Source organism: Cucurbita pepo, chromosome LG05 (genome assembly GCF_002806865.2).
Source record: "Cucurbita pepo subsp. pepo cultivar mu-cu-16 chromosome LG05, ASM280686v2, whole genome shotgun sequence".
Lineage (NCBI taxonomy): Eukaryota > Viridiplantae > Streptophyta > Magnoliopsida > Cucurbitales > Cucurbitaceae > Cucurbita > Cucurbita pepo.
Window position 1 is genome coordinate 287,810 of NC_036642.1, and position 24,219 is coordinate 312,028.

The 24,219-nt window shown below is 35.6% G+C and overlaps 5 protein-coding genes and 1 pseudogene across 6 annotated transcripts; 3 read left to right on the top strand and 3 right to left on the bottom strand.

The window, feature by feature from the left end:
* Positions 1-417: 417 nt before the first annotated feature.
* LOC111795038 (autophagy-related protein 9-like) lies at positions 418-7,298 on the top strand. 2 transcript variants are annotated; one of them, XM_023677263.1, is made up of 10 exons: positions 418-497; positions 1,990-2,608; positions 3,013-3,333; positions 3,695-3,917; positions 4,138-4,317; positions 4,406-4,612; positions 4,922-4,999; positions 5,081-5,151; positions 5,513-5,623; positions 6,229-7,298. In XM_023677263.1, the coding sequence occupies exons 2-10, from the start codon at positions 2,031-2,033 to the stop codon at positions 7,052-7,054; spliced, it is 2,595 nt and encodes an 864-aa protein (XP_023533031.1). In that variant the 5' UTR covers positions 418-497; positions 1,990-2,030; the 3' UTR covers positions 7,055-7,298. The 2 variants fall into 2 exon arrangements, with proteins under 2 accessions (XP_023533031.1, XP_023533030.1); XM_023677262.1 differs by having other exon boundaries at positions 419-851.
* A 737-nt stretch (positions 7,299-8,035) lies between these two features.
* On the bottom strand, positions 8,036-9,419 carry LOC111795039 (RING-H2 finger protein ATL16-like). The gene has a single exon (XM_023677264.1). It carries the CDS (start codon positions 9,269-9,271, stop codon positions 8,216-8,218), a length of 1,056 nt encoding a protein of 351 aa, XP_023533032.1. The 5' UTR covers positions 9,272-9,419; the 3' UTR covers positions 8,036-8,215.
* A 1,151-nt stretch (positions 9,420-10,570) lies between these two features.
* On the bottom strand, positions 10,571-13,020 carry LOC111795040. The gene is made up of 5 exons (XM_023677265.1): positions 12,515-13,020; positions 11,568-11,618; positions 11,322-11,455; positions 10,990-11,090; positions 10,571-10,900 (listed from the first exon to the last, which is right to left on the bottom strand). Exons 1-5 carry the CDS (start codon positions 12,878-12,880, stop codon positions 10,722-10,724), a joined length of 831 nt encoding a protein of 276 aa, XP_023533033.1. The 5' UTR covers positions 12,881-13,020; the 3' UTR covers positions 10,571-10,721.
* A 3,962-nt stretch (positions 13,021-16,982) lies between these two features.
* On the top strand, positions 16,983-17,934 carry LOC111795755 (ethylene-responsive transcription factor 1B-like). The gene has a single exon (XM_023678321.1). It carries the CDS (start codon positions 17,082-17,084, stop codon positions 17,781-17,783), a length of 702 nt encoding a protein of 233 aa, XP_023534089.1. The 5' UTR covers positions 16,983-17,081; the 3' UTR covers positions 17,784-17,934.
* Positions 17,935-19,233: 1,299 nt separating this feature from the next.
* Positions 19,234-21,303, top strand: LOC111795575 (annotated as a pseudogene).
* A 21-nt stretch (positions 21,304-21,324) lies between these two features.
* Positions 21,325-23,552, bottom strand: LOC111795576 (actin-depolymerizing factor-like). Its single transcript, XM_023678084.1, has 3 exons — positions 23,312-23,552; positions 22,342-22,607; positions 21,325-21,835 (listed from the first exon to the last, which is right to left on the bottom strand). Exons 1-3 carry the CDS (start codon positions 23,333-23,335, stop codon positions 21,685-21,687), a joined length of 441 nt encoding a protein of 146 aa, XP_023533852.1. The 5' UTR covers positions 23,336-23,552; the 3' UTR covers positions 21,325-21,684.
* Between the last annotated feature and the right edge of the window lie 667 nt (positions 23,553-24,219).

The following is a 24,219-nucleotide window of genomic DNA, read 5'->3' on the forward strand; positions in this document are numbered from 1 at the left end:
TCTATATATTTTTAAGGGAAAAAAAAATATGGAATTTGATCAGATACTCTCCTTGTATCTGTGTCAAATCCTTTTCTCATTTCAAAATTAAAAGTTCAAATATTATTTAGCTTTTCATAAATATTTATTATGTTGTGAATTCTTATATTCCAATTAAGACTCATTAAGTTTAAAATAATTGAAATTAAAATTTTGAATTTTTATTGAAAAGCTTTCCAATGTTAAAAGGTAATTAAATGACCAAATTGGAAAAAAAAAAAAAAAAAAAAAAAACTCATATTTCACCACTTTCATCAATAATATAATCCACTAGGGTATATAATTCTAAGGAGTAAAAGTTATTATACAGTTTGACCTTTTCTTTTAATAATTTATATTTAAAAAAATAATAATATATTTTCATTGATGAAATTTGAAGCTGATGCAAAAAGAAGGGGCTAAGAGCAGTCTGCTCGATTAAGGCTGTGGAGAAGAGAAGCAAAGAGACGAGAAAGAGGGTAAGGGAATTACCCAAGTTCACGTTTCTTCACGTTTCTTCACGTTTCTTCACGTTTCTTCTGGGACTTCTCATATCATATTTGTTCCTTATTCCCAGCTTTCTAATTAAACGCACTCCAATTCTTACACCAGATTAATTCTGTAAATTTTCTTCTTTCCTTACACGTAACCCGAACCGCCCCTTTGATTTTTCTGCCCCCTCGTTTTTGATTCCGCCGATTACCTTCAATTCTTTCATTCTTCCCTGCTCTTTCCCCGATATTAATATCTTCCGATCATCTCTACTACTAATTTCGACTTGGGTTGCTCTTATATTCGGCTGCTTGGCCCCCTTCATTCATGTTTTATTGAAGGTAATCCTCATCATTGCATACCCACTTCCTTATTTTGCTTCCTCTTCAATTTTCGTGATCATCTCTTTGTGTGTCTGTATTATATGATATTCGTTTGAGCTCGAATGTTAGTCAATTGGAACCTTTGTTTAACTCTCAAACTACCTTCTTTTACAATTGTGGACGACCAATGAAAATTTTGTACCTTTTATGTTTTTTTTTTTTCTTTCTTTTTGCTAACTGATTCTGGCTATGATTCATGTTGCAAGATCATCTGCCTTCTCTCCCCCTTCCACCCCTTCCTCAAAATGCCCTGCGTGAGTAATTCAAACAAACCAATTTATAATTGTCATATTCAGACTCTTCTAGTCTGGTTACCTTAGTTTTGTACTCCTCTGGCTTTCTTTCCTGAAGCTTATCAATTTGACTCCTCTGCAGAATAAAATTTGTTATGAATACTAGTATTATGATGAATGAAAGTCAGGCTAGAACAATGTTCTAAAAATAGTTGAACCAAGAACCACCAATGTGTTCATCCTTGTCTATGCTGCTTTACACGAGGCACTGGAGATTTGTTGACCTCTTTTTCCTAAAAGAGTCCTCTTATCATCCAAGCTTTTTCGTGGATGTCCTTGAGTCCCAATGCCATACATGACCAAACTTTCATGTGCTTGCAATTACTCATAAATCGTTTAGTAATTTTTTGTATTTGACCAACCCACCTCTTGACCCTTTTTCGTTATTTGAGTTGAACAATATGGTTACTATATATGAAACGAAGAAAATTAAAAGACTAGTTATCGTGCACTTTGGTAAGCAACATTATTTTCAGTAATCTTTAGTAGCTTTGTTCTGTGGACTTCCTTATATTTTTGTTTCGGTATATGATATGTTGATTCCAGGTCGAAACCTATTTGTTGCTTGCTCTGTAATAACACTGTACAAAATACTCTTATTCTATGCTAGCCTTCCATTTTTAACCTTGTTGAATTCAAATGGAGTCGATTCTTGGAGGATGATATGTAATTGGTGAATGATGTACGATTAAATTGTTTGGTACTTCATCCTAAAGATCTTTCCCCTATCTTCCTCCATACATTATTATTTGGATCTTGTTGCTCAAACGTTTCTTGTTGCTATCTATTTCAACTTCTTTCAGGGAATGGACTTACTGTACCTGCCCACTGTCTATCTTAGTGAATGATGCTCAGTGGAACAAGAGGTGCAGATAATGTTGGAATTTTTGGATGGAAAGCTCGTGGCGAATCATCTTTAACGTCTTCTTTGCTTAAGGATGAGCCACAAGAGATTGAACTATCCACCTATGGAAGATTGCCAGACCCTGGTAGTGAGAGCCCTACGGGGCTTCTCGATGGGGAGCGTTTAAATGTGGAACCAATAGCTGACCTGGACCTATTCTTTGAAAGGATCTACAGCTATTACTGTGACAAAGGGCTTTGGTGCATCATAACAAAGTGGATAGTGGAGCTTATGAGTCTTGGCTTTACCATATGTTTTTCAGCATTTTTCTTGCTATTTGTTGATTGGAATGGTCTGCGTAATGCCAAGTGTGGGATGGATGCTGTGGAGTCTGGAACTAAACCGTGTGATCTTGCCAAGGAAGCTCTTCATGAGCATCCCTTAGACCATATTACACTGTCAAAAGCTATCATCCTTGGATATTTAGGCATATTTTCTGTTTATTGGATTTTTTGCTTTTTTAGGTTTTTTGCACAGCTAAAGGACATTTTAGGAATCCGTCGCTTTTATAACAACAGGTTCGTTGGACAAATCTTATCATTAGATTTCATGCTTTTAAAAATCTTGGTTAAATATTAAGTTTGATCTCTATGGTTTCAAAAAAGTTAGAAATCAGTCTCTATGGCTTGAAATGTTAGAATAAGTCCCTATATTTTGATAAAACCCTAATAAATAGTCTCTATGGTTTGATAAACCCTGATAAACAGTAACCAAATGGACTAATTATGAGATTTTATCAAACTATAAGGACAAATTTAGCTTTTAAAATCATATGGACTAAATTCTAACTTTCTTCAAACCATAGGGTCAAATTTGCAGTTTAACCTAAAGTCTATCTTTCCCATTTTAGTTACTTTATTATGTGCTTCAGTTTATGAGTGATCATAGATTCATAATAATACCTAGTCTATATTTTTTGAAGTCTCCACATATCTGACAATGAAATCCAAACTATGCCATGGGCAACAATTCTTGAGAAGGTTGTTGAGCTGCAAAGAACTTATCAGCTCTGTGTGGCTAAGGATCTTTCTGCTCATGATGTGGTTATGCGATTAATGCGGAAAGAGAACTACCTGATTGGTATGCTTAACAAAGGTGTACTTGCTTTTCCAATCTCAAAGTGGGTCCCAGGTGCTGGCCCGGTTGTGAAATTGGACTCTTCTAGGAAGCATTATCGATTAACATTGACAAAAAGTCTAGAATGGACCTTAAATTGGTGCATACTACAGAGCATGTTTGATCGGTATGTCTGTTACTGGAAATATTTCTCTATTATTTAGTAAATGGCTACAGCTAGGTCTTAGACAGATCAAACATTAAGAACTGATACATCTTTTGTAGTAATTTCCATGCGTATGTATGATTTACTTAACAAAAAATATATGTTATCCCGTCTGTATATTCATACTCTTATATCTCTCACCTTCACCTTGATAAACGTAAGTATTGGTCTAGAATATACTGTTGTTAAGAGCTAAAGCTTGAATTAATGTAAGCTTGCAACTTTTTTTTTTACCACAGGGATGTCTTAAATCTGAAGGCTTTAAAGATTTTCTTGCTTGCTATGTAGAATTCCTACTGACTGAAGCATATTCTTGTTGCAGTAATTACTGTGTTAGAAGGGAGTTCATATCCAATCCTAGAACGTTAAAGAAAAGGCTTGCGGTAGTTGGAGTGGTGATGCTCCTGCTTTCTCCATTTCTTGTCATATTCATGTTGGTATACCTCTTCCTGAGGCACGCTGAGCAGTTCTATAACCACCCAAGTACAGCATCATCTCGAAGGTGGTCAAATTTGTCAAAGTGGATTTTTAGGGAATTTAATGAGGTACGATGAGTCTCAAGATTTTACTTGGTAAACTTTATTTCTTTTTGTCATTTGTGAAAAGTTGTGTTGAAAATATTTAGGCTGTAACTTGTGACAGATTCATTATATGACACAACAAATGGTGGGATTTAGGTTGTAACGTGTCATGTGTGACAGATAATATTTCTAGAGGGGGGAGGGAGATTTTCAGTATTCATAATTGCTGCTATATCTTTGACAGGTCGAGCATTTGTTCAAACACCGGATCAATAGCAGTGTGCTTCATGCTTCAGAGTATCTAAAGCAATTTCCCTCTCCCATTATTACAATAATTGCAAAGTTCATCTCATTTGTCTTTGGTGGCTTTGCTGCTATTCTGATCATCATTGCTTTTCTGGAGGAATCTTTACTGGAGGGCCATGTAATATACATTCCATTTACTCTTAACCTCTAAACCTATGCCTAACTGTATACTTCAATCTCTAAATATATGTTCTTTTACCATTCAGATATTCGGCCGCAACCTCCTCTGGTATGCTGCTGTTTTTGGAACTATAACTGCTATTAGTCGGGCAGCAGTTACAGATGAAATTTTAGTTCTAGATCCTGAGGGGGTGATGTCTATGGTTGTCCAGCATACGCATTATATGCCGAAGAGATGGCGTGGCAAAGAAAATTCCGAGGTTATCCGACTAGAATTTGAAACCCTTTTCCAGGTAAATTCCTAGCAGTTTATCTCATTTTCTGTATGGCCGGTGTGAGAATTAAACTGGTAACTTCGAACTTGAGACTATCCCTATCTTATTATAGAACTCAGGCGTTAGAGAGCTCCCTCTTCTCTTCCAGACCTGACTACCCCAGTTGACTTACCTGCTTGCTTAGCAAATTCTCTTAGTTCCCCGTTGCTCAAAACTGTCTCAAGTTGTAAAATGTTGACCTTTTTTTGCTTTCATCTGTTTGAAATACAAAGGTCATTTTCTTTTCTTGTTTTTCAATATTGCATTGATGATGCTTTTCTGATGCAGTATACAGGAATGATGTTACTTGAGGAGATGGTCTCCATTTTTCTCACCCCATTCTTGCTTGTGTTCATTGTTCCAGAGGTTGGAACTTATAGAGACCTTATCTCATCTCATTTTACTGTGGCCACCTTCTTTCAGTCACCGATATTTTTATTTTTGCAGAGGGTGGATGACATCTTGCAGTTCATTGCAGACTTCACAGTTCATATTGAAGGTGTTGGTCATGTTTGCAGGTTGTTTTGTTACTTCAGTAGTATCTTGATCTTTACTCTTCCCTTACACTAAACTATTCCTGCATGAGAGAGTCAAATGAGATACAAAAGAGTTTGGAGAAGTAAAGCCTGGGGGGAATTCATAGAGTTCCTCATCTCTTCCTAAACCCATACTACCAAAACACATAAGCAACGCAAAAGCCCCCCCCTATCCGTTACTAACTCGGTTAAAGGGCCTTACTCTATATATCAACCCTATTTATACAGTACATTAGACCCTTCCCTGCATGCCTTTTCTCCTACATGTTTATAATTGGGCTTCTTTTATATACTTTTTTATTTCGGTTCAAAATGTTTTTGGCTGCTTCCTTGTCTTCTGCAGTTTCAGTGCCTTTGACTTCCAAAAACATGGAAATAGCAGTTATGGGTCACCACATAATGCACCAGGCGCAGAGAGAAGCTCACAGGGGAAAATGGAGAAATCATTCTTGAGGTACTAGCTTTTCTTGACCGTGCCTTTTCTGATTGTTTCCTTGTGCCAATTTTTGTTATCGAAAATATTTCTAGAGTTGTTCTGATTTTAAATGCATACTGGCAAAAATGTTTGCTGCATTTTCATAACGTTGTAGAGAAAGCAATCGAATATGGCCTTCACAATCTCAGCTTTAAAAAGGCCGGCTTCAATCTGCATTTGAGTTAAATTAGGATAACTCCTGATCATGCGGTGAATCTATACATAATCTATACATATATCACGTTGTTGTATCGTGATGCAACTTTTAGCAGCTTCGATAAATTTTAGTGAAAAATATGTAAATGAGAAAAGCAGAGCGGGTTTGATATTTTTTATATAAACATCTCTAGCACTTTCTTTGTTTCAACTTTTCAAATTGCTTTGATAGGAGTGACCAACGAGATAGAACATACTTTTGCTGAAGATTTCCAGGGCCCAGATACCAATTCTGTGAACTTGATTTGTATAGTGCTTTTATGTGAATCCTGAAAATGTTACATTCAAGATTCTTCTTTTAAAAGTAAATAGTGTCTTTTATTTACTGCTTCTGAACCCTCACACATCAAGTTGTGTTGTCACTGCAGTTTCTGTAGTAATTATCCTGCATGGGAACCAAATGCTCAGGGGAAACAGTTACTGTCAAACCTACAGACTTTTAGGGAGAAAATGTTGCAGCGACGGGGACATGTACATCAGCCGCATGAAATGCATCAAGGGAGTCGCAATTTGGTCGGTCATCGGGATAGGAATGGGATTTTTCCGAGGGAACTACCTCGTGCAAATTCAGCGGCTGCTAATTGGACAGATTTTCTATGGCTAGATGAACACCAAAGAAACTTTCCATACCTACTCGATCATTATTACACAAACGCACCACAAGATATAGCCAATTACTCTAGGGACGTCCCTGAAGAACAATCTGAATTGATAGAGCAGAACTCCAGAATGTATTGGATGCCACCCTACTTCACTCAAAGAAAAGGAAGGTACGAAGATTACTGGGAGGAAGATCATCTCGAGGATCGATCAGAAACTCATCTTGGGGCCTCCACGTCCGCTCCTATCCTTCGCGAAAGCATATTTCAGCATCAAGATTTTAACAGTGCAAATCCTGGTATGAAGACTCGGTGGTGGGATCGAAATATTGCGTCTGGTGAACAACCCCAAACAAGTTTCATGGATCCTCCCGAGTTCAACAGGTACACTACTACCATGAAGAATCTCAATGATAATGTCTCAGAAAGAAGCTCAGAGGAGCAACAACACATGGAATGGAGCGATTTCGGGAAGTTGTCTGGAGCTACCCACTTAGAAGATATAGAGACTGAAGAATTGGATCTTCATTTTGGAGATGTGTACAGCAGAACTCCAGAAACTCCAAAACCTTCTGCATCTACAAGCTTTGAGTAATTTCTTTTACTTTATGTGGAAGCTGTTGCTTTATATCCTGAGATAACATGTTGATTTTCTGGGTTCTTTTATATTTCTGCCTACTTATAGCAAGATCCTTAAATTCTTTTTCTGTACATAAATTCACCAAAACAAAAATATTCTTCGTAGGCTTCTGTTTGGTTTGAAGCCTCTTGGAACCATGTGATGGTGTAAGTAATGGCACATTCAAGTTATTAATGACACCCAATTCATTCTTCAATCATATCCAAGTCTTCTTTTCTATATGGAAGCACTTTTTTTTTTTTTCTTCAACTAATTTCATTGTTTATGTTAGGAATATAAATGGTGGGTCTACTTGATTTTGACTCCCTTCCCTTCAACTCAAAGCAACAATATAAGCCTTTTTAGATTCTTTTTGAAATTTGATTCTTAATGTTTATGTTTATGTTCATTCCAATCATGAAAATCATGCAACACAAATCTTATTGGTTAAAGCCATGACTCTAATGAATGAAGTTTTCATCAATCATGTAATTAGCCAACATAATTTCAAACTCTCATTAGTGAGCTAGTTTCTAAATTCAATGTTAAGAAGATTACAGGCAATGACATCCACTGACATAATTCATTGCGACACAGGTAATCTTACATAGAGGGGTTGAAATGTGAACTGTCAGACAACTATTTATGAAGCGTGAGCGCCAAACCATGCGTTTATTTTGAAGAATGTATTAGTTGATTGATTAAAATCATAGCTTCTGCAACACATAATTTACCATACTGACTAAAGAATATGAAGATGATTGTGAAGAAGGAGCCTTCAGCTAGTTGACTCAGAGTTTGGGGCCGCTCTTCTCTGAATCCGTTCATGAAAGTATAAAACCAAGAACCCAAAAGAAAGGAGACGAGTAATCATTCTCAATGATGAGGACTTGAAAAAGAAAGAGAGGCAAGATAATGTTTAGTGGTTTAAGCAATGATTCCCAGTAGCATGCCAAGTTTCAACAAGTTCTATTTTTCATCTCTTTTCCATAATGTGTAAAATTTCATAAAAAATTACAAATAACACCATTTGTTTTGTATGTAATATCTCATTCACCTATTAACTTTTTCACTACCTTCTGAAATCAAAAGCAAACAGAAACTATATCTGAATGCAACCAATCAATCCTTGAATATTTACATATCTGACTCGAGTGGAAGAATCGTGTTTTTGAATCCTCGTCCGGATCGAAACGGGAAGAAAGATCTTCGATTTCTGCTGTCATTTTCTGCACTACTACTGCTACTGGACTCGTTGATTTGCCTATCTTGATGTATTATCATTTGAACGGTCAAGTAAAGCTGTTGATCAGCTGCAGAATCCATGGAAAAGGATCTTCTGATGGGTTGGATGAAGAACTGTTCATCTTTTGCTCTAACATTGATGCCCTCATCTCCCATGATTGAAACATGGTGACACTTCCGAGTTTTGGATTTTCCAACCTTGTTCTCAAGTTTTTTAGGAGAATGGTATCTGGGCTGCTGAACCAGTGCTTCTCTTGAAATAGTACTTTCTTGTTGCCCTGTTGAGGAAACAACTTCATCTTCACTACCTAATTCAATGACTACAAAATCTTCATCACTGCCCATTAGGCTGTTGGAAAGGAGCTGAGAGTTTTGAGGAGAAGAGCTTGGAGCTACAATATGATCAATTGGAGGCTTTGTTGTGCCTGAAATGCTTGTTCTGCAAAGAGGGCAATTGGAATTGCTTTGCAGCCAGACATCAATGCAGTCCAAGTGAAATGTGTGGCTGCATTTTGGTAGAACTCTCAACATCTCGTTCTCTTGAAACTCGCTTAGACAAACCACGCAGCCATAGAGACCACTACCTTCATCGTCTTTCTCAAATCGAAAAGTTGGGATTTGGCCAATCATCGACTGTTCGAGCCCGCGATTCCACATTGTTGGTGAGAGAGCTATGAAAGGATCTTCATGCTGTTGGGAATGAAAACTTGAAAACCGCCTCAGCAGACTAAAATGGTGCCAGTTAGAACAGCATTTGCTGATGAAAATGTAGTAACCCAATAGCAAAAAAACAGTCCCCATCACACTCAGAACTGCAACAGCTAAAATTGGAGAAGCAGAATCTGAAACACTAGAAAATGGTGAGTGATAGCTTGAAATCTGTTGCTTTGTGAGCGATTCAAAAGCTGGGGACTCAAATATATGGAGGCTTTTCTGGGTTGGTTCCATAAGCAAAAGTGGAAAACTAAGAGGTAGGATTCTTGAAAAAGAAGCAGAAGATGTAGGAAATGTTATTAGCTTGATGACCAACACTTATACAAAGAGTGATGCAAATAAATTAATATTCATAAAGCTACTTTGAGAAAGTCAGAAAGAAACAAAATGATACTGGATTAAAATAATAAGATGAAGATCCACTAGATTTTTTTTTTTTTTTTTTATAAAGAAAATTAAAAATTTAGGAGGATGAAGTGTGGAAACTTGAGGAACATGAACATGCATATGCACATGCACATGTACTTACATCTACATGGGCATGGGTTTGAGGGGAAATGATATCTATAGATTTATCTTGTGCATTTAAAACACTTTGTTGACTTCCATACCCACTGGTTTCATTTTGAAAATTCATCCTTTTCTTTCTGTTTAAGACAGAGTGAGAGAGAAAGTAATAAAGAAGTGGGGTAGGGTTGCCTGTGGGTTATTTAAAATATAAAAAGAAATGGTATTGAAGTGCGAAATCACACATTGGTTGGAGAGGGAACACGGAACAGGCAATCTCTGTTAAAGGTATGCCAATGAGGACGCTGAGCCCCTAAGAGAGTGGATTGTAAGATCCCACATTAGTTGGAAAGGAGAGGAGAGGGGAACAAAACATTTCTTACAAGAATGTAAAAAGCTCTCCAGTGATACGTAACTGGCCAGGCCAAAACAAACCGTGGGTGGGTTTGGNAGACAGAGTGAGAGAGAAAGTAATAAAGAAGTGGGGTAGGGTTGCCTGTGGGTTATTTAAAATATAAAAAGAAATGGTATTGAAGCGTGAAATCACACATTGGTTGGAGAGGAAACATGGAACAGGCAATCTCTGTTAAAGGTATGCCAACGAGGACGCTGAGCCCACATGGAACAGGCGATCTCTGTTAAAGGTATGCCAACGAGGACGCTGAGCCCCCAAGAGAGTGGATTGTAAGATCTCACATTGGTTGGAAAGGAGATGGGAACAAAACATTTCGTACAAGAATGTAAAAAGCTCTCCAGTGATACGTAACTGGCCAAAACAAACCGTGGGTGGGTTTGAATTATTACATAAAAGACCCTTTAGTGCCCAGTTATTACAAAGGCAGTTGGACCCCAGTTTCATCATCCTGCTTCAGAACCGAAGCCTTTCAATGGGCTCTTTCTACAAATTTCTACACGTTCAATCCTAGATTTTATGTACAACCTTTCCAGATGGTAGAGTGAACAGACAGAGAGCCTTGGCTCTGGTAAGCTCTATTGCCTCAACAGGTCTGGAAACAAGTCGGGGGATAGGATAAAGCTGATTTATAAGTCTTTGTAAGAAAATTTTCCAGTTTTGAATGTCTAAACATGTGTTTCGACTTCATATCAACAACTACATGATCTACACTCGTGTGATATTTACACCATTGTTTTGATTTGAAGCAAGGAACCATTAAACTTAAACTTCCAGTCTATCTAAACTATTATCATCATCATTCTCCGTACTTTCTCCTCCGGATATCATTTTCATGATCGTTCGTGTGGCTTTGCCAACAGCACGAGAAGTCTTCTTTGCAGCTCCAACAACAACAGGCTGCAAAGAAATAATGGGCAGACTTGCTCTCTCTTCAATCATTGCTGTATCATGCAGACAACATAATATACGCCGTTAAACTCTGGTGCTTGGTTTATAAGAACGTGTAGAATAAGTTATGAGTCAAACATACACATAGTTTGTTGGTGGGCAAGTGCACCGATCTGCCGAATTCCAGCTTCTGCTGCTTGGACGGCCTGAGCAGATTTGTTTACCCCATCAGCTATCTCCCGGCTGCTTATCAAAACAGAATCGACACGAATTACTCAGAGGGAGCTACATTTAACCTCATCCCACCTCTCCTCAATACCCTTAAAAATATTTCTACTTAGAACCAAGTATTCTAAAGATTTACCAAAAATCCAGCATGCCACAGGAGACACTGTCCATCTCAATTCAAATGTCTAATATAATTATAAAACCATCAGTAAGGAGATATGTGCATGGATAAGGATTTGTTCTCACCTTAGATCACTTAGTTCAAGAGTTAGATCACTGATCTCCATGCCTGAAAGTCTAATGGCGGCCATTGTACCAGGAAGTTCTTCACGAGCTGTGTCAGCTAGCTTTGAAAGTGAAATGGCAGCTCTGCGCATTGCCTACATAAAATGGGCTTTCTTGATTAATATGTGGATTTGTATAAAGAGAAAAAAAAAACATGAATAAAAGCAAAAGTGTAAGAAAATGTGCTTGAAAGCTAAATGAACTTACATTAAATGTTGGCACAGCTGCAATGACAAGGCTTGTAAATGCCACAGAAGTCTACACCAATGAGCACCAATCAATGTTTATACAAATGCACAATGACCAATTATCTCATTAAAAAGATGTGAAAGTTGGCATTCATGACATATTTCCGTCAGCAAGCACTGGTCAGCTCCTATCAAGCCCACAATTCAGAAACATCCAACATAATTAAACTCAATCATAAGGAGTTTTGAAAGCAAAAATCCTCAAGTAATTTTTTCAATTCAGAAACAACCAACATAGTTTAAATGTTCATCTATAGCACCCTAGAACCATGTCAAGCTACTCGAGCTTCTATGGAAATAATACACCAATGGCACCGAAGAAAAATTTAATTTGCTCGAACACCCCGGGCTGGAAGTGATCAGCTAATGATTTTTTTTTTTTAGTTGTGTGTGCACCTCAATTAATCTCACGAGGTCACCACCTGACCCTACTAGATTTAGTTGCCCAAGATCACGTAGAAAATTAAATCATGTAGGTGCTTACCATAGATTGAACTCGTACCGTTTAAGCTTTTTATTATTCTGATGACCCTTATTGACCTCTCATTAGACCACAACTTCATTGTTTTGTTGGATTGTTTATATTAAAAAAATATATCATCTCTATAATCCCTTTTTCTTTCCGGAGCTCAACATCTCTGATTCTCTAAAATTAGATATTGTTTTGTAAGATATGAGTAAAAAGTTGTCAGGAGAAGCTTTGAAGAACCGGTAAGATGAGAAATTATTCTATTTCTTAGGAACCGAGGAGGAGAAAAACAGGAAAAGAAAAGAACCATTGTCAAGTCTCAAAGAGTTATTTGTCATGAATCCGGCATTGCAAACAGTCAACAACAACCAAAAATTCGGAGAAATTCACACAGCACACAACAAATGCTTAAAATTCGAGGCTATGGTTAAATTTACCGTAAGGGCAATGAATGTGAATAGAAGAAAAGCCTTATCGTTCAAGCTCAATTTAGCAAGAGGCCAAAATCCAAAGCTTGGGCTACCCACTTCCACGCTCCATTGATTTTGCTCTGTATTCTCTACCGTCAAAGCCCCATTCGAATCTTCGACCCCCAAAGATTGTTGTTCCAGAGCAGATTTCTCGGAATCCCGGTAGCAAAGTACAAGGAATCGGGCCGGTTTGGCTCTCAAATTAAAGAGAAATGGTTCAAATTTACAGGGAGTGACAGAAACAAACGAGTTCTTCGTTGCCGAAAAGCTGAAGCCATGAAGGGGAAGCGAAACGTAAGGGCAATGGGTTTTCAGAAATGTCGCTGATCTCATTGAGGGAAGTTCAAAAGAAGGAAGCAACGAAGTAAGTTGAGCTTAATCAGCAGCCATTTTAGCTCCTCTCAGACGTGAATTGCCCGCCTGTGTTGAAGATAAGGGGTAACTCAATCCCGATTATTTCCAGTTTGCCGTTGGATAATATTTCGTCTCTCTCAAACTAATCCCTAACGAAACGGTTTGCAAAAGCGCACACAAGGCCCATACTTTGGGCTTGGGCCTTGGGAAGCTTCTCGTAAGCCCAAATAGATCCGGCAGAAATTAACAAATGATTGGCAACTTAGAATAACGAGAAAGCAGGACAAATTAAAATGATAAGGTTGAAACATGTTGTGAAGACCAAATGAGACAACATTAAAGTTGTAAAATATTAGCAAATCTAAGTGACACGTGTTTTTTTCTTCTTCCGTGGCGTCTTTCTTTGGCATTGCGCTCTCACCAAACTATTAACGTTAAAACTTGTACAACATTTTAAAAAGAAAATATCATATTTTAAATAATTAAATATTTAAAATTCGCTTCAATATGATTAAAACATATAATATTAATATTACACACTTCTAGATAAGATATTTATGAACGCCAAATTCTTAATTCCTTTTCTTTCACGTGTTTTAAAATAAAAAATCTAAATGTTGAACCATAATACACTTTTAAGTTTATAATTACTAACCTACTTGATTAAAACATTGCTTAAACAAAATAATAATGACTGCGTTGGTAATATTTTAGGAATGACAGTTTCTTGAAATGTCATACTCATGAAGTGGCGAGTTGGTCCTTAATGGCTGCCCATATCCATATTAATTATGAAATCAACCAATGCCTTGTCACACCTTCAACTTCAAACATGTCCCTCCTTTTTTTTTTATTACATATAATATAATTCATTCAGCAAAGTCCCCCCTNTAAAAAATAAAAAAAAAAAAAAAAAAAAAAGTTGAAGGTGAAGTTATTTTGCTGAGGAAAATGAATAGGCCCATGAAAAATATGGGATTATTAGAAATATTATAAAAAGAGAAAAGAAAAGGATTGATAATATTAAATGAGGTATTGGAAGCTTTCTTCAAACATTGCTTGAATGTATTCAGAATCCATCACTTTCAAATCAAATTACTTTATTGGAAGTTTTTCAAAGAGATAATCATCATTTCCGTTAGATTATAACAATATAACATATATTAATTTTCCCATTCAAACCCAAGTGATAATAACAAGATAAAGTGGGTACTTTTAATATTTGAATTTAAGATTAAAAAAAATGCCCCAAACCGGACATTTTCAAATGTGTATAAATAGTAACCATACAGTACTTACTAGAAGAGGGGAAAAAAAGCTTTTTATTTTTTATTTTTTATTTTTGTAATAAAAATACTAAAACCAGCTATTCTTCTAGAAGGGCATGGACCCGAAAGGAATCGANTAATAAGTCTTTATCACCATCCAACTAATAATTAAAAAAAATGAGAAAAGAAAAATGGAAGGTTCAATCCATGGCCCTTTTCATCTAGAAGAAATCTCATAATTAATAAAGAGGAAGATAAACTGACAAAAAAAAGATTGGCAGCCAAAGAGGGTTTGTAATTGAAATTGATGGAAGCATTGTAAGGTGCAATGAACTTATGAAGTCGTCTCCACTGAATTTTAACACGAGGCCAATTTAACGATAATAAATTGTTTTTAATAATTATTCCAAACCAAAAAATATATATTATTATTAGTATTATTTTACCATAGCAAGCTAGTTGCTAGCTTTATAGCTTTATGGATAGGACTCGACAAAAAAAAAAATTAAAAAAAAACAATAAAAAACTCGTATATACCAAATTTGGAAGCAAGAGCATCTGGTACGCAAAATCAACGTGATTTATAATTTAAATAAATAGAGTAATGAAAATGAATAATAATAATAATAATAATAATAATAATAATAATAATAATAATAAAAGCGAAAGCGAAGATGGTTCATGAACATGGACTTAAAATGGTGAATTTAAAATTGGTGGTCCCATTAAATTGGTCGATTTTGAGCAAGTTGGTGATTTGGTTGGGTGGGTTGCCACTCAAGAACCCTACTTCCATTGTTATGAAATTTTACAATTATTAAATCATTAATTTGTGGAGGGGGAAGGAGATTGTGAGATATAATAATTTTTATAAGATGATTAATTACATTAACCACATTTCCCTATGGACCCATTACTTCCTTTTTCCTTCATTTGTTGCTTTTCCCATTTATTTGTAAATTAAAAAGAGGAACCCTTTGTGTTTGTGCTGTGTGTACAAAGGATTAAAACAAAAGATATATGGAACTAAATTAATAATAATAATAATAATAATAAATAATAATAATAATAATAAAGGGAGTGAGAGGCAAGAAAAATGCAAACCCCCTATTTCATTCAAAGCTTGTCTGAAATATGCGACGGCTAATGCCAAATAAATAAATAAATAATTCAGTCAAATGTTGAATTCCTTTCAAAACAATTAAAATAATCACTTCTCCATTCTTTTCTACTTTAATTTCTTTAATTTCATCTTTTTTTTCTCTCTTTTAACTCCCAAAAGACTTTTGTTTTTAGCATCTTAACCATATGTTTTAAAAAACCAAATAGTTTGAAATTTATATATATATATATATATATATATATTTTAATTTGGTTTATAAATTATAACATTTTTTAAAAAAATTTGAAATTTATCGTAGAGAAAATGACCCAAAAAAGAAAATCAATGGAGCTTTTAAATGATTATCAAATAATGGTATTTAGATCAACCTAGAAAAATATGATTTTAAAAAAATGTGAATTTATCCGACTTTTTAATTAATTAGTTAGTTAGGTAGATAATATATTTTTAAAGACAACATGTAAATTGGATGAATTTTTGGATGGGTTTAAAACACGTGTTTGGAAAATTTAATAATATAAGTATGCCTTTTAAATCTTAATTTTTTTAAATAAATATTTTCAACCACAAAAGTTTTTTTTTTNTTTTTTTTTTTTTTTTTTTTTTTTTTTTTTTTTTTTTTTTTTTTTTTTTTTTTACTTATTTATATATTTTAAAGATTATTAAACTTGTTTGGATTAGATAATTATTTAGTTTTAAAAATTACCATTTTTTTTTAATCTAATTCTTTAGATAGAAAAAAAAAACTATAAAAATTTAAATAATTATCTAACCAATATTTTTAATATTTTAATTTATTTATCAAGATTTGTTAAATTAACAGTTAATTTATTTGAAGCATATCATTGGTGTTTTGGAATTTTACGTAAATACGTGATTATAAGATGAGACTGCCACATACAGTAATCTCATCTCTTTTTTTGATTATGGACGAGTGGGAATATCCTAAATACCTTTTAAACTTTTTTTTTTCTTTCTATTTTTTTCTTTTCATTTTTATATAAATTAAATAAATAAATAAAACATTGTAGGACTAAAGAATAAAATTTAATGTGTATTAGTTGATCTCATTTTTTCAAAATTTATCAAACATATAATTACTTAAATAATTACGGATGATTAAATTTAATTGAAATACTTAATTTAACTCATATTAATCATAACATTAAATTAAAATGAGGTTGTTAATTAAATTCCAACTGGCATTAAGAAAGGAACAAGTATTTCATTAATTAATTTATCCTCCTGTGATCTAAAGCCACTAAGCTAGGGCACTCCTGCCATGTCCAGCTGTAACTCAATAACGTAATTGCCGTGAATTCTCTAAAATATCTCCATGACGTGTCTGCCACGTACACTACTACTAAATTCACGAACTATTCCGTTATAATTCAGGATTCGGTTACTTCAATATTATTTTATTGAAAGAAATTGGGGATGGGTCCCATGCGCCGCCGGGCTTGTGGCGTCTTTTGAGCACGTGCCCCGGTTGCCCTTGCTATTCTTATTTTTGTTTTGCCGAGTTGTTAAATATAAGTTTAAGCATTATATTATAGAAACTTCTTTGCTTTTCACCCCCCCCCGTTATAAAATATTGATAACTCTGGCCAAATTATTTTATATATTTATTTTTTTTGCGGATCGGAATTCGTCATTTTCCCGTTGTTATATATAGGCCTAAATATTCAAATTCTTTTACACAGAGAAAGAAACGAAACAGAGTCCTTTTTCTATAAAGTTAAGAAGAAGAAAAATTACATTGAAGATTCAATTTCCTCTAGAAATTCAAATGGAATCCTATTACTTTTCGTTCTCCGATTCAGATTTCTCGACGGAATGTTCACTCGGATCACCGGAGGAATTGTCGTTTTCATGGAGCGATTTTTTCTCGATAAACAGTGTGCTAGAAAACTCACTCTCACTGCCGGGTGAGTTTCTCGGCCATCAACCATCGGAATCGGAATTGAAGATTGCGGTGAAGGAAGAAATCGAAGTGAGTTCGATTGATTTGGAGAGGGAGAAAGAGAGAAAAACGACGGAGAAGAATTACAGAGGAGTGAGGCGGCGGCCATGGGGGAAGTACGCGGCGGAGATTAGGGATTCGACAAGGCAAGGAGTTAGGGTTTGGCTTGGGACTTTCGATAGTGCCGAAGCCGCGGCTTTAGCTTACGATCAAGCGGCGTATTCGATGAGAGGAGCACTGGCGGTGCTGAATTTTCCGGTGGAAATGGTGAGGGAATCGCTGCAGGAGATTAAGTATGAATTGGAAGAAGGATTGTCACCAGTGGTGGCTTTGAAGAGAAAACACTCGCTAAGAAGGAAGTCAGGGGCGGCGGCGAAAAGCCAGGGGGTGGCGGAGACGAAGAAGATGAAGAAAAAGAAGAATGTAGTGATTTTGGAAGATTTGGGAACAGAGTATTTGGAGGAACTTTTGATGCTAAGTTCATGCGAGAGTAGTAGTAGTAGTTGTAGTAGTATGAGTCCTTTCTGAGATGTTCTTTCTTCTTCTTCTTCTTCTTTAGAACTTTTCATGGCTTTTGAATTGTCTTACGCCATTAAATTTCACTTGTCAATACTGTAATTTTCTTCTTTTTTTCATACCCTTCATTCATGTAATATTAAAATCTTGGATTTTCTGGAAACCAAGTAACCAAGTAAGTAATATTTAAAACAGTATTAGTATTAATTAAGTAAGCAAAAAAGTTGATAATAAAATAAAGGTGACAACCACAAATAGATGTACTGTGTTTATGTAATGCCATTTTGGAGACACTACTGTTTATAAATACGTAATCAATATAAAATATTAATATAATATAATGTTTTGGGATTGAAGTCAACTTGCTCTTTCTCATTGTTCATCTCCACCAATAATGTTGTATTAATTGTATGTCCCACTATATCTCTCTCTCCCCTTATTTCAAAACATTACCATTTTCATTTCATTCATATTTCCATATAATTTTTCGAGTAAATCTAGAAACTAATTAAATATTAAATTTTAATTTTAAACCATCAATAAAAAAACCCATACCCCAAATAAGAATTAAGATTAAATTTGAGGGATTAAAATATATAATTTATAGAAACTAAAATTACAAGAGTGGTTGGGATTTAGATGTGATCCATCAATTGTCATAATCCCATTAAATTAATATTTTGCACATCCAAAACTGCTCCTCTTAGCCCATAGATTATATTCTTAATTGCTACCAAACATGTTAGAGAATATATAATATATATAAGAAAAATCCAATTATATATAATCGATAAAGTTAATTAATTATAGAGGATTTTAATAATATAAATTTTAGGTCAGACAAACAAATATAAACTTGATGTCGTGTACCAACAAATATAAAGACTCCTATTTTAATTTGAGGATGGGTAACAATAAGATTTATAAATAAACTACCTTAAAAGATTATAATTAGATTATAATTGGTCGACAGGTTACAAAAAAAATATATATATATATATATATATATTCAATATTAAAGTTGGAAAACAAAATTAAAATTTTTAAAAATAAAAAGGTATTTATCTAATTTTGTAAATAGGAATTTAGTAAACCATGTTGTTGGAGGGTTTGAAATATTTGCTATAAAATTTATTTAAAAAATTAGTTTTCCTTTTTTTAATAAAAGGAAAATGGCACGAAATTATGGTTTAGCTCACATCATTAACTAATAAATTCATTATTGAGTTAGCTTCCGATAATATTATTATTTATTTTATTAAATTTAATCCTAATAACTTCCACTTTTATGAACGGTTAAACAGATGTTGGGTATAACTTGCAACAACATTTGGAAGCAGACAAAGGGGAGAAGGGGCGAGCGGGAACTGAAATTGGCGCGCTGGGCTATGTCTGTGCTGTGCTATGTCTGTGCTGTGCTATGTCTGTGCTGTGCTATGTCTGTGCTGTGCTATGTCTGTGCTGTGCTATGTCTGTGCTGTGCTACTGTTGTTATGGCCGTTTGCGGTAAACCAGGAAGAAGAGGTTCCAATGTTTCCATCTCCTTCAACCCCTTTTCTCATTTATTCCTCTACTTTTCTTCTGCTCTTCTCATCTTCAACCTCCACCCTCTTTCCACAATCATCTACTCCTTTTTCTTTTCTTCTTTTTTTCTCTCTTAGCTTGTGTGGAGAAAGTAAGCAATGGGAAAGGAGCCGCTTCAAGTTCTAAATGCACTTGATGTTGCCAAAACACAATGGTACCATTTCACGGCTATCATCATTGCTGGAATGGGATTCTTCACTGATGCATATGATCTTTTCTGCATATCCCTTCTCACCAAGTTACTTGGACGCATTTACTATCATGTTCATTGCCTCCCAACGTTGCTGCTGCGGTTAATGGTGTCGCATTTTGTGGAACGCTATCAGGGCAACTCTTCTTTGGCTGGCTGGGTGACAAAATGGGGCGAAACCGAGTTTATGGCATCACTCTAATGATGATGGTTATATGCTCCATAGGCTCAGGCATTTCCTTCGGCCACAATTCACAATCTGTCATCACTACTCTCTGCTTTTTCCGATTCTGGCTCGGCTTCGGCATCGGTGGCGACTACCCTCTTTCTGCAACCATCATGTCTGAATACTCTAATAAAAAGACTCGCGGTGCATTCATCGCTGCAGTGTTTGCTATGCAGGGGTTTGGAATTTTGGGCGGAGGCATATTTTCCATTATCGTCTCTTTGGCATTTAAGGCCAAGTTTGATGCTCCCCCTTATGCCGTTGATCCAATTGCCTCCACTGTGCCCCAAGCGGATTACGTTTGGAGGATTATTGTGATGGCTGGAGCTTTTCCAGCTGCTCTTACTTACTACTGGAGGACCAAAATGCCCGAAACTGCACGCTACACAGCTCTTGTAGCCAAAAATACAACTCAGGCTGCATCAGACATGTCAAAAGTTCGCCACATGGACATTGAGGTAGAAGCACAACAACCTACTCAGCTGACACCAAATGCAAACGCATATGGCTTGTTCTCAAAAGAGTTTCTTCGTCGCCATGGAACTCACTTACTTGGAACTACAACTACTTGGTTCTTGCTTGACATTGCCTTCTACAGTCAGAACTTGTTCCAGAAAGATATATTCAGTGCAATTGGATGGATTCCTCCCGCAGCCACCATGAATGCTATTGAAGAAGTTTACAGAATATCAAGGGCTCAAACACTCGTTGCTCTCTGCAGTACTGTCCCAGGCTACTGGTTCACGGTGGCTTTCATTGACAAGATGGGAAGATTTGCGATTCAACTTATGGGATTCTTCTTCATGACAGTCTTCATGTTTGCTCTAGCCATTCCATACCATCACTGGACTCTGAAGGACCAACATATTGGTTTCGTCATCCTCTATTCGTTAACGTTCTTCTTTGCAAATTTCGGACCGAACGCAACAACCTTTGTTGTCCCAGCTGAAGTATTTCCAGCACGATTTCGTTCTACTTGCCATGGTATATCATCGGCGTCTGGAAAACTTGGAGCTATGGTGGGTGCATTTGGTTTTCTATATTTGGCTCAAAACCAGGACAAGAGCAAAACTGATGCAGGATATCCTCCTGGCATTGGAGTCCAGAACTCGCTTCTGTTGTTGGGTGGACTTAACTTGTTGGGAATCCTGTTTACTTTTCTGGTGCCCGAAGCGAAAGGAAAATCGTTGGAAGAGATGTCGGGCGAGAACGAAGATGGAACCATTCAAGAATTGGTGAGCCGGGCATGTACCAATTAGACAGTCAGTCTTCTCATATGTTTAAAGATTCTACTTATGGGATGGGATTCTCTTAAGAATAAAGTTACATTTCTGTGTGATTTATGTATCTTTGCAGACAGGTAGCGCGGGCCTTTATGAAAAATTGTGTTCAAAGGAAGATCATTCCAAACTCCTTGTTAACTTTTGAGAATTAAAAAAAAAGACAGGAAATAAATGCTTCTTTTTCATATGTTGGCTTGGAAAATTGTTTTTGGTCGATGCCATTGATGATGAGCTCAACTCAGTTCATGAAAGACAATACACAAAGCATGCTATGATCCATTCGGCATTGTGTTCTTCATTTCACATCATAAAAGGAGGCACAGAAGAGAGATTGAACTAGATCCACCAGAGAACAAGTTTCCAATGATAATAGGTTTGATAAATTCTAAACATTTTCTATAGCAAACTTATCTTCACCTGAGAAGCAGTGATAGCAACCACAACAACATGTCGATCCACCATATATCAGCATTCTGCAGATGTTAGTTTATTTTACGGTTTGTCCAACGTTTTCATTCGCCAGCGTTCGGTTTTACACAATATCGAAGCTAAACCAGTTCATAAGTATTCAAAATACTAGCTGGTTTACCCCTTAGAGAGAACAAATTAAACAAATTAAACAGAGACTGTTCATTGAGCACGGTCTCTAATCACTTCCAGGTCCATCTCTGCAGGGTCAGTAGCTTGGATCTCATAGTGAATGCCATCAAGCTCATGTCGAAAGTTGTCTTTAGATGTTGCATAGAGCATCTTGGCACGGATTCGAGAGCTCGCTGGAGACCTGAAGTGCAACAATCTAGGGTTAGATTAAAAGACACCAATGTGATTATCATTGATATGACATGACCAAAAGAATTCCTTTCATTGAAGGTCGTAACTAGATGGTTTCTGGAATAAGAGATTCAAAAGGTGCATTGGATCATCAACAACGGAAACAGCGAGCATTCTGAATAAATATGTCAAGATTTTCGAGTTTTGCCCAAAAATTTCGATGTACATACTATGATCTTTAGAGAGATTAGTGGATGCATATAGAACCCTGAAGATCATGACTTGTGCAGTGTGAAGAGTAAAGCACATGCACCAGAAGAAGGTATTGAATGAAAATAGCAAGCATACCAGATGAGTTATATGAATAACCAATTGACCATGAACATGAAGAATCCTAAGGATAACGAATGCTTTCCTAAGTAGGTTCCAAAATGTTGTGTTGTGGGGCAAACCAATGAACAATATAGCAATAAGAAATATAAGATTAAAGTTGTTGATGGGTGAAGCTTAGCTAACCAGGCAATGAAGAAAATCTTGCTCTTCTGACAGTTGTCAGATGTCACAAAATCAAAATCATAAACAGCATAGCGGCAATCGTTGTCGGGCAGAGCAGCAGTGAAATCTTCATAGCTCTCAGCAGGATTGCCAATCTTGTCAACCACCACCTCCCTTTTCTTTTCATCAACCTTAAAGATCACATATCTATACATTTTCTTTCTCTGTAGTTCAGAAAATGTCTTCTTGGTGTGTTCATTCACACCCATTGCAGATAAAGTGTTTTGCTGTAAAGGTAGTTCAGTTCACAAATGTCAAAACAACCAAACAAGTAGCAGCAAGATTTAAAGCATGTGAATAGCTCAAAGAAAATGGTGCCAACAAAGTAAAAATCCTCAGCAAAATACACCAGCAGACGTCCTTTAAATTGAACCATGGGATCTATAGTATTGTTCAATCAACAAAAGGTTTGATTTAGCTGTAGACCAGATCACCATGATTGATCCTGAGATCCCCAATAGATTCTTGTTTTGAAAAGTTTCTAAAAAGAAATTGCAGAAGAAGCAAAGAAGACAGAAGTCCATCAACAGACCTGCCTGAACAGTCAAGATCATGACTTCCACTCTTTAAATCAAAGATTTCAGAGGTATAACAAGAACCTGAATCAATCAAGCACATGATCCATCTAATCTAACTCCTTTCATCAAAATCCACTGTACTCGTTTGAAATAAAGAGAAAAAGAAGAAGAAACACAGCATGCTTGAAGAAAGGAGAGTAAATAGCATCAGAGAAAAGGGTAAAGAAAGAAGAAAACATAAAATTGAGAAGTCAGTTGATGGGTGGTTGGGAAGGGTGAAGCAGAGGTGAAGAATGTTGAGAAAAACGTAAGTAACATAAAATCGGGAGAAAACCCAGAGCCCCCAATTGAAATAAGGGTACACACAGTTGAGTTAAAGTAAAGAAAGCATAAAAATAAGAACATAAAGATACCCGTCGGAGGCCTCTGAACGACATGACGATCGGAGGAGAGGTCGATGTGAGAAAGAGGATGAGAAAACTTGATCAAAGGAGGAAGAAGAAGAGAAAGGTCAGAATTGGTAGGCAAAGAAGAAGCGGAGGGAAAGGCAGAAGATATAGACACGAAAGATATAGACACTAAAGCTGCCAATTTCGCTAAACAACCCAGTCAAATATTCTCTCTTTCTCCACCCTTTTTCACCCAACTTCAAAAATTAAATAATAGGGACTAAATAGAAAAATAAATTTCAAATATGTATATATTAAAAAGAAAAGGTTTGATTTTTTCTTCCTTTTTCGTTATAGAGCTTTTGTTCAAAATTTAAATAAAATTGACTTTTGAATCTTCAATTTAGATTATTCTTTTAAAAAGTATTAAATTTTATTGTAAAAAAGTTCGCGTTTTATGGACATGCTACTTCTAAACAAAAAGCAACTTTGTTAATGTTCGTGTTGAATTTTGTTTAATATATTCGGTCAATAAATTATAAATAAAAATAATTTAATTATTAGACGACTTTTATTATTTATAAAGCTTTAAAAGATTATAAATTAATAGTTGAATGGATAAGACAAATAAATATAAAAATGTTTGGNAAAAAAAAAAAAAAAAAAAAAAAAAAAAAAAAAAAAAAAAAAAAACTGATGAGTTGAGAAAAAGTTGGAAAAGGTTGCGTGGTAGTAACGCAGGGTTGTCCTTAATGATGTGCTATGGGTATTGAGGGCGCCACATTCCATCAATTCCTCGCACGTGTACCTCTTCCCCACATGCTTTACTTTATTCTCTTTTCATTCATTTTACCTTTTTTTTTTCTTTTAAACAAATGAAAATTGATTTCCAAGTTTGGAAATTAAACTTTATAAATTTTAACCATCCCTCC